This window comes from Zosterops lateralis (genome assembly GCF_965231275.1).
Source record: "Zosterops lateralis genome assembly, chromosome: 3".
Taxonomy (NCBI): domain Eukaryota; kingdom Metazoa; phylum Chordata; class Aves; order Passeriformes; family Zosteropidae; genus Zosterops; species Zosterops lateralis.
The window spans coordinates 39134387-39146927 of record NC_139764.1 but is presented as its reverse complement, the minus strand read 5'-3'; the positions used below and the strand labels follow the sequence as shown (position 1 = coordinate 39146927).

The window sequence follows — 12541 nt, the reverse complement described above, 5'->3', positions numbered from 1 at the left end:
TTTTCTTTTTACTTGAAATATAATCTTCAGTTAGTGACTGTGGCATTACTTGTGCTGCCAGATGGCAAATGTGGAGGCACCCAGATGTCCAAAGGCTGTGCCAGGGGCCACAGAGGGAGCTGCCAGCAGCTGAGGGCATGGTAGAAGGGTGATTAGGGAATGTGAGATGGAGGAAGGAACTGTAGATCACCTTTTAGGGGATATAGGATACACATCCATTGGAAGCCAGGATCTGTCTATTTTGCTGCTCTTGCAGACAGTGTGATAAAGAGTTGCCGTATGTTTGTGACTCAACCTCAGGCAGTGTTATCTGTCTGAAAGCTCTGTTGGTGTTGCCTCTGTCCCTTTAATGAGAGTAAGGTGTGAACCTTTTAATCAGGGCAAAGTATGGCAAACATGCATTGTGTAAATTCCAAAGCAGCATGAATTTTCAATAGGAAATTATGAAATTTAAAACCCATTAAATGTAAAATCAGTGTTTCTGGGGAAATCCCACAACTCTGAATTGCATACTTATTCACTGGGCCTTCCTGAGTGTGGGGCAAAATTTTGGGTGATTTCTGTGAGCTCTATTCCCCTTGCTATTTTTCCAGATCCGGGTCTGGGGAATTCATACATTCATGCTTCCTTCCACACTGGCAGGTGTTTTATTCTGTTCCCTTCTGAAGCACAAGTTTAGGGGTTGCAGTCACAAAAATACATTTAAACATGCCTGGTATAGACTAGTACTTGAAAATTATGTGTTCAAGGAAACTGTGGAGAAAGAATAAAGGTAAGATGCTTTTATTGAGAAGAAAAGGCTTTAATTATTGGACACATGGTACTGACTTAGTTGCTGGCCTTTGATGACTTGCACAACAGCTTTTTCTAAACACATGAATGACAGAAGAGCATCTTTTTTCAATTATGTTTCAGTTCAGACACAGCTTTTCACAAAAGCATAGCCCATTATGTTTGGTTCACTTCTATCCTATTTTCTTCTTGAATAATTAGATTAAAGTGGTTCTCTAAGAGAAAAGGAATATACAAATAGCTGGCACCATGCTAGGTCAGTTTGAAAAGAGAAATATACTAAGTCTAACTAGGACTAAAGAAAGACCACCTTCATTACTGTATCAGTTTATATTTCCCAAAATCATTATTTTTCTAATTCAGTGTTCCTTCTTGTTTCTGCAAAAACTAGCAGTGCTTTTGGTGAACTACAGAAACGTTGGAGCGCCTTTGTAAAGAAAAAATATGTTGGCAGGTGGCAAATGTGACAACACTTGAATTTGGCTTCCAGGCTGAATTTTCATCTGTGCTCTGGGCAGAAAAACTAAGCAGAGACTGAGATCCATGCAGTTAGGCTGTGACTAGTCACTGTGCTCTACGATGACTTTTATTACTTCAGCATGAACCTTTGGACTTAATTTTAGGTCCAGTGAGTCCAAGCCCTGATTATTTGTGTGATTGCCTTTTATTATGACAAGAACAGGAAACATGTAGCTCGTTCTCCTGCTGAAAGCATATACTACACAGCTATTGGCTTTGAACATCCTGTTCTTTCTGAGCTCTGTTTGCATGCCCACCTTGAACATCCTATGGAGCACAGAGCAGGCTCCTCATTGAACTGCCTCAGGCAGTGCATGCTTCAGACATGTGATTAAACAAACCTGTGAGGTTCTTTTTTTTTTTTTTTTTTTTTTTTTTTTTTTTTTTTTTTTTTTTTTCTGGAGCTATAGAATCCACTAAGGTTTTGTTTGTGTAAGTATTTGAATCTTGCATATCTCCTTACCTGACTAAAACATTATTCATTCATGTTTTTTAACTTCACTTTGTGCCTGGCTAATGAATGAATGTTTCTTTTTTGCTTTATAGCATTCTTCTTGATGAAGAGGGTCACATTAAGATAACAGGTATGTGAGGAACAGAAAACTTCATGCCTGTAAGCTGGTTATTTTTCTGCAGTATATTGCATGCATCCCGGTCTTTGGTTGGAAGGAGTTTGCTTGGAAAAGCTAGAAGCCAGAAGAGTTTGAGTGTTGAGCTGCTCTGTCGATTTGTCAACCCCCATGCTGCACAGCACATGGAGAATATAGCATTTTCTTGGTAAAATTCTGCTCTTGACTGATGTGAAGCAGGCAGGTTTGGCTGCCTGCCACTGTGGATGGAAGGATGCTTCCAATATGACTATTTAATCCACGCAGAGGATGGCTGGAAAGACATCTAGAAGCACTGTCTAGCCCACCTTTTCACTGGAGTAATCTAGGATAATTATTCCTAATACTTTGGTTAGCTACGCGGGAATCCTCTCTAACATTACCTTAACCGTATATATCTGCTTATTATTCTGCCTTGAGCCAGAACCTCATTCTGAACAGGGAAAATGATATATCTATTTTCAGGGTGTATTAACACCTATTTTCAGGGTGTATTAACAAGTGCCAAGCACACCATGCAGGCAGGGCTCCAGCACACGTGTGCTGCACACAGACAGCAGGGTGCTTCACCAGGTGGTTGGTGTGTCTTTTGCAAACAATTTAAGCAACCAAAAGCATAAATAATAATTTTCAGAGACCTGACAAGTCCTTTTCTGCTTCAATTCTTGTAGATTTTGGTCTGAGTAAGGAGGCCATCGACCATGACAAGCGGGCATACTCGTTCTGCGGGACGATAGAGTACATGGCCCCAGAGGTGGTGAACCGGCGAGGGCACACCCAGAGTGCCGACTGGTGGTCCTTTGGAGTGCTCATGGTAATGCAGAAATTCTGCTTTGTTTGCTGGAGGGGATGCTGTGGGAGGGATCAGGTCCCTCAGATAAAAAATTGCAGTATCAGTGAAGTTTTTCAGAGTTTTTGCACTCTCCTCAATCCAGCCTTTTAAAATTAAGTGTTCAGATGCTAACCTGCCCTTCCCACACCTTGCACCCCTCCAGCCTCTTCTGTCTGTGTGCTGTTGTTGATGAGGTAGATGAAAAAAGATCAAGAAGCTCTTTGGGGATACTGATTTTTTTTTCAAAGCTGTATGAACACTGTAAGTTTTTGGAAGCAGATGCTCACAGCATTGTTTTATCAAGCACAGTGCTGTCCCTTGAGCCCAGACATCAGGCATCTGATACTCTCACAGGGATGTGTTTGGATAAAGAGGTGGGGCTGCTCTCTCCTCAAGAGTCCAGGCTGCAGATCTACCCTGTGCTCAGGGCATGGCCATCACCAGGCAACTGTGGCTCCCAGGCACTTCACCATGGTTGTCACAGAAGAACCAGGAATTTAGAAATTAGCATAGAAATGTGCTCTTCCAACACAACATCATTTCCTGTGGTACGGAGGCTGCTTTTGGTAGCTATATATTACACTACATACCAAAATCCATAGAATATGTTTAAATTTTGTTTACCTGAAGCAGACAGCTGATGCCACCAGAGGAAGTATAGAAAGCAATGTGAAAAACAGTGAAAATTTGGGTTGGGGAAGACTTACATCACTGATCTAGCAGGTTTGCAATAGTTAATCTACATAAATATTGTAATTTATTGCCTGAATTATAAAAAGGAGTGGAACATCTTTATCTCCTGTGGCCACAAATCCGTTTGTGGATGCTCAGCACTTCTGAACCATGTACATTTATTCACAAAAATCAATAGGTTGTGTCTCATAGAATAAATCTATCCCTACCCTTTAACATTTTTATTATTTATTTCTTTTTGGTGAATAGCTGTGTCTTCTCCCTCTTCGTCTCTCATTAAATGATGGTGAATTTGGTGTATAGATTGTTCTTCTTTCACCAGCTAATAAACTCTTAATAAACTGGACTACTTCCTCCCTGGGTTTTGCTAGCTTTTTTTTTTTTTTTTTCCCTCTCTTTCCTTGCTCTTTTCAACCTTCCCCTAAGGATTCAGCATATTAGAATTAGAAAAGATAAGAATCCCTATAAAAGGAGATGAACTAAAGAAGTAAAATGCTTTTAACTCCAAGCTAATGCTTTAAGCCTTTTAGTGTTACCCGACATCTTAGAGAAAAATATGTCAGTCAGTTCAACCTTTTTCCCTTTTTAACATTTAGATGGTTCGGACCGAAAAATGTATATTTCCACACACTAAACGTCTGGGAGGATTTTGATTTTCTCATGCTGTCTTTCTTTCTGCTCTTTCCTCCTTGTTTCCCTTGTTCTATCAAATGTATGTTCTATTACAGAAGCTGTTTTTCTGTCAGTCTGAAAAACTGAAGATAATTAAATGGTGTTCAAATGATTTATTAGCATTTTTTCTAAGCACTTTTCAGTATGATGTAAAATAAACGAAGAAAATATACCAGTTGATGAAATCTGCATAGACTCAAAAGAAGTGTGTGTGATAGTGTAATTTTCATATCTAAAATTATTATCAAAAAAGGAAACATATTAGGCAGATAGTTGTAGCATGGTCTGTATTTTCCTCATCATCAGAGCAACCAAACACTCATTTGTCTGTTTTTTTTCTGTGAAGGGGGATTGATTCTTCAGCATGAAGAGTCAGGTTGTGCTGACAGCTTCTTGCCAACCAGCGCTGACCAGGGCACAGACTGGAATCAAACTGAATGATCCTTGCACACTCCTTAAATGTGGCATGTTGTGATATATTAATAGCAAAAGAAACTTGTCTGAAAATGACTGAGTTCTGGTCTTATTTATTGATTGTGTTACTAAATATTTTGTGAATTATTATTCACCAGGAGTTTTACTGTCAACAACAGTAAAACCAGCTAGGTCTTTGACACAGGCCACACAGCTGAAACTGTTATGTGCTCTGTTTGTTTGCTACTCAGTTTATTTGGATTGTTTTATGGTAGCTTACTGTCAGTCAGCAGGTAAAGTTATACAAATCTTGAAATTTGCCCTTTCCAGCATTCCAGAAGACTGTCCCTGCTTCTCCTTAAATACGTGGTGATGACTGCTGAAACCCAACCATAATTTCTGCTGGTGTATTTATAAATACAAAAAAGATAATACAAAAAAGATTTGTATTATAACTAGACAGTTTTCCTTTTCTGCCTTTCTGTATCTTGCTCACTGCATTGGAGGTTTTGGATAGGATATACTCTGAAAAGCTTTGCATCAAGAGGTCTTCATGAACAAGTGTTTGGCCTACATTGTTTAGAAGTTGGGTATGTAACTAATACCTTTTCAGCTGCTCTGCAAGAGTCTGCAGTGCCCACAAGCCCAGATAAACTGCTCTGGCTGATCTAACATGTACAAACCTCACAAAGGCCTCACAAAGAAGTGCTTTTGTAGTTCATCCTACCAGCTGATTTACAAGGTCACAGACCTTATGGAAGTTGTATCTCTTTCAGTTCAGGAAAACAACACTGTACACTTTTGAGAGTCATGTGGGCAGAGAGGGGAATATAATTAGAGAAATGGCTGTGATGACTTGGTAGCAGTCCCAAACAAGAAAAAACATGTTCATATGTGTCAGCGAGTAATTAAGTCTTCACAAGAAAAGAAAATGTCCCTTTGGTATCCAAAGTATTCAGCTCTGTACTAATTTTGTAGTAACTATACAGTGGCATTGGAAAAATCAATGCAAGACAACAAAATATTACAATCTCCTTTTACCAAGTCCCTTTATAACACTTTTTTTATTCCTAGTGCAAGAAATGGTCTTCATGAACGTTATTTTGAGTGTTTATGCTTGTTGTTATATTAAGAGATTCAGCCTTTTGTGAGCACTGATTTATTATATTTCACACACACAGATAATGAAAAATATTTAATGCATTTTGCAAGTATTAAACTGAGTGCTTGAGCAGTTCTCAGATACCTGGAAAACGACTGAAGTGTTGAGAGGAGAACCTGACCATTCTGATAGGACCGTATGTCTCTTTTTTCCAAAACAGGTGTATCAAGTTTCTTTGTAATTGTTTTATCCCATGCTCACAATACTTCAGCAGACTTGGGCTGAAGTAGTTTGCACAACCTGCTCTCCTTCCATCTATCAGGAAGATGCACATGGTAGTTACCCAGGCTGAGGATTTTTTCCTCATTCATTATCTTCTCCATTAACATTCCTGGGTCACTTCTTGAATCCTGAATTTCCTCAGGAAATGTGGCATTTTTTTCCAGGGTCTTCCCACATATATATCTTCTGGGAAGTGCTCATGTTTTGCCTACTGCAGTTGGAGACTGCCCTGAAAACTAGAGAAAGTGCATATTATAAAAACTAGAGAAATACTGTGTAGCGTATTGAGACCTCAGCAGGGTTGCATTATGGGACTCCAGAGGTCCCTTCCCATTAAGCCTAATTTTGTAGTTCTCTAAACAGGCAGCTGAACTGGAAAAAAAAAAATACTTACCTTTCTTGCACTTTGTTTGGTACAGAAAGGAAGTCAAGGTTGGAGGGAGGTGTAGCCTTCTGAAGTACTGTCTAACAGAAGATGGCCCTGCAGAACACCTGGGAAGTGAATCTCTGGGAAGGAAGGAAGGAAGGAGCAAGCAGATGGTTATACAGATGGGGAAGGAGGGAGAATGAAAATTGAGTCTCCCAGCAAAACTATAGGGACTGGTTTAATAGACAAAAATACTGCAGAGTTCATTCACCCCTAGTCTCAGCTTCTTGTCAGCCTGCTGTGGCCCATGCAGCTGTGTTTATGTGCAAGAGTGTAAGCAACATGTTCTCACTTCTGTTTTCATGTTCAGATTTAGCAAGATTTTTGCCTTTTTGAAAAAATAAGCAGGAAGACAGGTCTCCGTGCAGTGAAATGATAGCTTTAACTGATGAACAAGTGAAATGATAGCTTTAACTGATGAACAATTTCAATTTTTTTAGTCTTGTACTTTCATTTTTAACCTTCAACACATTTAGTCAGGACTGCAGTTGAGGAACTAATGCTTTCTTCTAGATGTTGCTTAGCTAAGTTCATTGAAGTAAAAAGCTCTGGTACACTTAACTTATATGGCTGCCTTTCACTTTAAATATTGATGTTAAGTGCATTTCTTCTGAACCTGAATTAATTTCAACCTTGGCCTGTGCAACTGGAGATGTGCTAACAAAGTGCTGGCCCTTACAGCAGCACAGTAAACATTTCCTGCAGCCTCCAGAACAGTCATTCCTCCTGCTCCCTCCTGCAACTCTAAATTTCTTCCAAATTCCTTCCTTCTTGTTTTTGTCTCTTGCAGCCATGGTGCATTTGCAGATATCTCTGGGATATTGGGATGGATAGGAACTACAGTCCTTTCCCACATAGTCACTGACCAAGCAGTTGCTGATATCTGTATCATCTGCACCAGCAGTGTCAAGCCCATTTATCTCAGTATGAATTAGATGTAGCAGCCATTGTTGATGCTGCTAAATTAAATTTATTATAATAACAAAGTAACATGAGCAAGTGTCAGTGAACATTAGGTACTTACTGTGAGCGTAAATGCTCTAGAAATCACGAGGAGGGTTTGGTACAATCTGTACCATTTCTGCAGCTGCCTGGGAAGCAATGTTCTCTGCCCCTCATTCCCAGTATATCTGAGCACTTTTATCAGGACTAAGGCTCTGAGAGGTCAGAATTACTTTGGAAATGGTATTTAAACTCCAGTGTCATCTAGGCAAGTTTAAAAATTCTCCCCCATTATGTTTCTTTGTAGAAAACGAACTGCTTTCCTCCAGGTCTACCAGGCAACTCTTTTCTTGCCTCTCCTAACCAAAGCAGAAGTTAACACATTTGTTTTTCCAAGTCTTGTTTATATTTGGCAGCCACATACATTTTTTTAGTGATTTTATTTCGGTTTCTACTATGTGTTTTAGTGCCTTGAGGTAATTTGTTACTAATGAAGATTAATCCTTCAATTAAGTATATTCAATTAGTTATCTGGCTTCTAAACATCTCCTCTGCCCTTCTCCCAAAATTTGCATAGCGGTTTCATCCTTAGTTTTCTTCTGTTTTCTATATTTTTCCTCTGGTATAGCTGTATTTAATCTGGGCAGAAAGCAGAGTCAGGCTGTGGAGCTGTCTGACACAAGTTCTGGTAATGAAAGAGTCCTTCTTGGCACAAACATGCTTTCTGGGAGCACTGTGGTCTCTTGTGGGATAAGGTACAAAAACTGCATAAAGCTTAAAGAGACTTTCCTGCCTTAGCAGGTATTTACTTATAGCAATGAGTATTCATTATTAGATTAGTTAATTACTTTAATTAGTTAGCTTATTATAATAGAAGAGATTCAAAGCCTGAATGGCAGACACAGATAAGTAACAGTTGACTTTACTCTCAATGGACACTGTTTTCCTTTGTGTCCAAGCTGAATTATGTTCTCAGTGTCTGTGTATTTGGTGATACACAGCCTTCAGCCTCCCTTGGTCAGAGAAAGCAGCAGCCATTCCATAAAACACCATGGCAAGAGCTGTGTGAAAGACCTGGTATTGAATCCAAGTTAGACAAGCTTCTTCGGATGGGGTTTTGTTGGGTTTTTTCACTTTTTACAGATATGAAATTCCTGTCAAATTTACTGAAAGCACTAATCTGTCTCCAAGGAACCATAACTGATTGATGTTTCAACACTTGATTTAGGCAAATAATTGAAGATGACTGTTGAGTTTTGCTTTGAGATTTGGGTTCAGTGAAATGTGACACTTAGGAGATTCATCACTGAATACAGCTAGAGGAACCAAAGCAGGAGAGAAAAGGCACACTCAAAAGCTTTGAGAATGTGGGATTTAGTCATGTCTCTCCTGCAAAATATAGTAGAGACATCTTTAAGTGATTCAAATATACAGTCAAAGATGTGGTTTGACTCAACCTAAAAAGGTGGGGAGTGGCATATCAAATCCATTTTCCTTGCTTGGTAGCCCATGCCAAACACCTAGGAAGAGCCATACCCATGCAGGCTAAGGGTCCCTCAGCCAAATGCCTCACTGCCAGCATTGGTCATAAAACAACAGGTGCTGGAGGAAACACCATATATGACACTTCTTCCCAAACATACCAAAACCTGACAACAAATATCAGTGTAAACAGTTTGTAACATGTCTCTGGAATAGAAAAATCATCCAGACTTGCTGAGCCTTTTCTTTTTTTTTTTTTTGAAGCATAGCTTGTTGGATCATTTCTTTTCCTCTAGTTTTCAGTTGTGTTGGTAATAGAAGATGGATGTGGTGTCTTTCAGCTATGCAGACCATCCCAATTTACATTTGATTTACCATTTTGTTGCTACTCCACAGTTTGAGATGTTGACGGGATCATTGCCCTTCCAGGGAAAAGACAGAAAGGAGACAATGGCACTCATTCTCAAGTGAGTATCAAAACTGCTTTCATTTTTCTAACTGTGAGTTAACTCTACCCTCTGGAGACTCCACAGGGCCCAAGTATGTGATGAGTAGAGAATAATGATGTGCATAATGAACTTTCCAAAGCCATGAAAGGTGTGAATTTAGTAAGCACACATAGCTGATGCCTGTGTTTAACTCTAAAATTGCCTTTGGAATAAACAGTAGGAAGTGAATTATTGAGAGGGCCTCGTTACAAAAGAAATTTATCTTACCTTTTGTGATAATGTCAGTATCCACAAAATATGGGAAAGTCAGATTTCTGCAGGACATCTTATATTTTGTTGTTGCCAAGTTGCAAATCTTTTCCTTTGCGGTGTCCCATTCATTTAATGTTAAATGCAGACAAAAGTATTTGAATCTTAGCTTTACTCACTAAGGCTTTTTTGTATGTAGTGGTGAAAGGCCAAGAAAAAAGTTTCATTCTCTTTAAACAGTATGCTGTTAGTATACATTAGTATACGTTTTTTCATTAAGTTTGATTGTTTAAATTCCTCTTGATTCCCAAATTTATTCCAGCAAACTAAAAAAGTGAAAAAAATCTGTAGGAAAATGACCTATTTACGTTGCAAAAGTTTTATGAGATTCATTGGATCTGCTCTACCTCTAGTGAAGTTAGTGATTAGTTAGTGAAGATCAGCTAATTAAGATCAGCCTCTCAGTCTGCATTGCACTGTGCTTAGGTAACCTTTGGTCACTGATTTCATGTGTCTGCCCATCCTGACTGCTACAGTTCTGCTGTTTCAGCCACAGTGGGATGGAAAAAAAGCCTGAAAAATCTATTTTCTTTTCAAGTGTCGTGTTCTTTCAGAGCCAAGCTGGGAATGCCTCAGTTCTTGAGCGTAGAAGCCCAGAGCCTGCTGCGAGCCCTCTTTAAAAGGAACCCCTCCAACAGATTAGGTATGTGTGTGTTTGATCAGGACATCTGTTACGTGCTCCCTGCCTTGCCAGGTGGTGAGTTCCACCTCTCTGCTCATCTTCTCCCATGGTTATCCTCTCCATTAGGTGGCATTTAGCATTCCTTCCCAGAGCACAATGAACCTTCAGCTTCACTAGAGAAATTTGAAAGGAGTACAGGCAAAGCATTGAAATCTAAAACACGACATTAACTTGTGTTTCATTTTTTTTGGTAAAGAGGGTGAGTGAACTACCAGCTTTTATGAATGATTTAAGATACCTGCCATGTATGATAATACAGGGAACTGAGAAACAAGTGTGATTTAAAAGCTGTACAATTTAGCTGCAAATCTCAGGTTTTATCTCTCCCATTCTCAAATGCATTTCAATCCTGTCTCATTCTGTTCGCTAGGGGCAGTCTTGCAGTAGACCTTATTCTTTTATTACCCAAATACATCATCTCCTTTTTACAGTGGCTACCTAGAACAGAGGCTAGACAAAGTTAAGAGAATAAAGTATTTATTAAAGGCCTTTAATAGATACACCTTGACCATTGTAAAAGCCTCACAGAGGCTACAACCAAGATGGACAATGGTCATGAGTTTTTCAGACAGATACAAGTTTGGTCTATTTGCATATCAGGGGTTAATTGTCCAATTACAGCTTCAGGTAATGAAGCCATATTTCCCCAGCTCACTCCCCCACAATTCACTTTTGTTTATCCTTTTTGGGGCCTGAGGCTGTGATGTGTCCTTGGATCTCAGGCCTACAGGCATTGCTTTATCTAACCAAAATATGAAGACAGTTAACTACACTTTATATGATGTTTAGACCTATGCACTAATGCAGTGTAGGATTTGAAAAATATAAAAGCTAAAATCTTAAGGCATCAATGCATCTTCACCCATTGTTAATCATCCTCTTTAGATTGTGATAAACATATATATTGTAATATAATGTATCTTATATCATCTGTACCTTTGTTTACGGGTTTTATTAAGAAATCAATTGCATTTGATGAGGTCATGGTCAATGGCTATGGCATGATTGCCACTGTAGATTCTGTTGTTGCTCCCCACAGGCACGTGGGGACAACCCAATGAAGCCCAGTGCTGGGTGGCAGTGGGGAGCCAAACCTGCAGCGTGTCACTGTGACCCCTCTCCTGCCAGAGGGATCCCATATGGCCCACAGAGGGAATGCCTTCCCTTTTGCTTTACCTCTTGATTTAAATGGTAGCCTTTTAGTCTGATACACTGTAAACACAGTAGAAAAACACATTTTCTCAGCAAGTTTCAATAACTCTCAAGCAATTTGTTTTACACTGGAAAAAACAGAGTATTGGAATTTTTAGGTTTAATCTCTGTTCAGAAAATTAGATGCTGTGCCAAATGTGAACTTTTTCCCACTCTCTCCCTACCTCTGCTTCTTTCTGCTGTTTCCTCCCTCTTCTGTCTCTATCTCTTGGTTTTATTCTGCTCTGCTCCTTTTCCATCCTAAATGGAGCTCCAGTGAAGTCAGTGGGAGTCCCTGGATACCAGTCCTTAAATAAAAAGCTACTTACTAAAACTTAGTTTTAGCCATAACAATTCTAGCCCTCATATGTTAATAATGGGGAATTGCTAGGGGTCAAGGTTTTAAAACCTGAGATTTATTGAAATACTGGGAAGGCTTGGAGAAAAAAAAAAGAAAGAAATTATTTATAATACAAACATCCAAGGAAATAGAATCTAAAAGAGTAACAGAAAAATAGATCTTAACATTTCAGGGAAAGCTCCTGAAGGCATTCTCTGTTTTAACTGAAAGAGAATCAGCACAAAGGAAGATGGAAAGGGACCTGTTGATAACAAGAGAAGAAAAGCTTGAATAGTTGGCCTAAATACTGAGCAAAAATCAGTAGATAAAAGGACTGCTTCGACCTTGTGGATTTTAGCTTTTTCAGGGAAAGGAAAAATAATATTAAAAGAAAAGTAGGCTTTTCCAGTAGGCTTCCAGACATCCAGTTTTGAAAAATCTTTAGAAAATTAGTGAAGCATGCTAAAATAAATGAACCATATTATGGATCAAACACTTGATTTCAGTCATTGTTTCATAAATTTGCAAATATGGAAAGTGCATTTAGTTCCAAAATCCAATTTTAAATATTTACAAGATAAAAGATGCTTTTTGCCTTTTTATTTTGGTATCTTAAAAAGCAGAAGTAAAGATTAATGAAGTATTCTAAAAATTTGCTTTGAAATTTTGTTTTGAAGCTTTGGATTATTAATGGAAGAAATATTAGGGTTGAAGCAAGTTAGACAAGAATGAAAAGAAATTGAATAATCTTATTTACCTGCTTCTATTTTTAAGTCTGATGCCCATATTAATATTTGTGACAAGT

At 38.8% G+C, this 12541-nt stretch overlaps 1 protein-coding gene across 1 annotated transcript in view; it reads left to right on the top strand.

Moving 5' to 3' along the window:
• Positions 1–12541, top strand: part of RPS6KA2 (ribosomal protein S6 kinase A2) — a gene marked incomplete at its 5' end in the record, with an annotated part of 154223 nt that overhangs the window by 96131 nt on the left and 45551 nt on the right. The window contains 4 exons of the mRNA XM_083857269.1: positions 1858–1895; positions 2591–2733; positions 9162–9232; positions 10078–10166. Coding sequence (XP_083713395.1) covers positions 1858–1895; positions 2591–2733; positions 9162–9232; positions 10078–10166 — 341 coding nt within the window. The remainder of the gene's footprint in view (positions 1–1857; positions 1896–2590; positions 2734–9161; positions 9233–10077; positions 10167–12541) is intronic.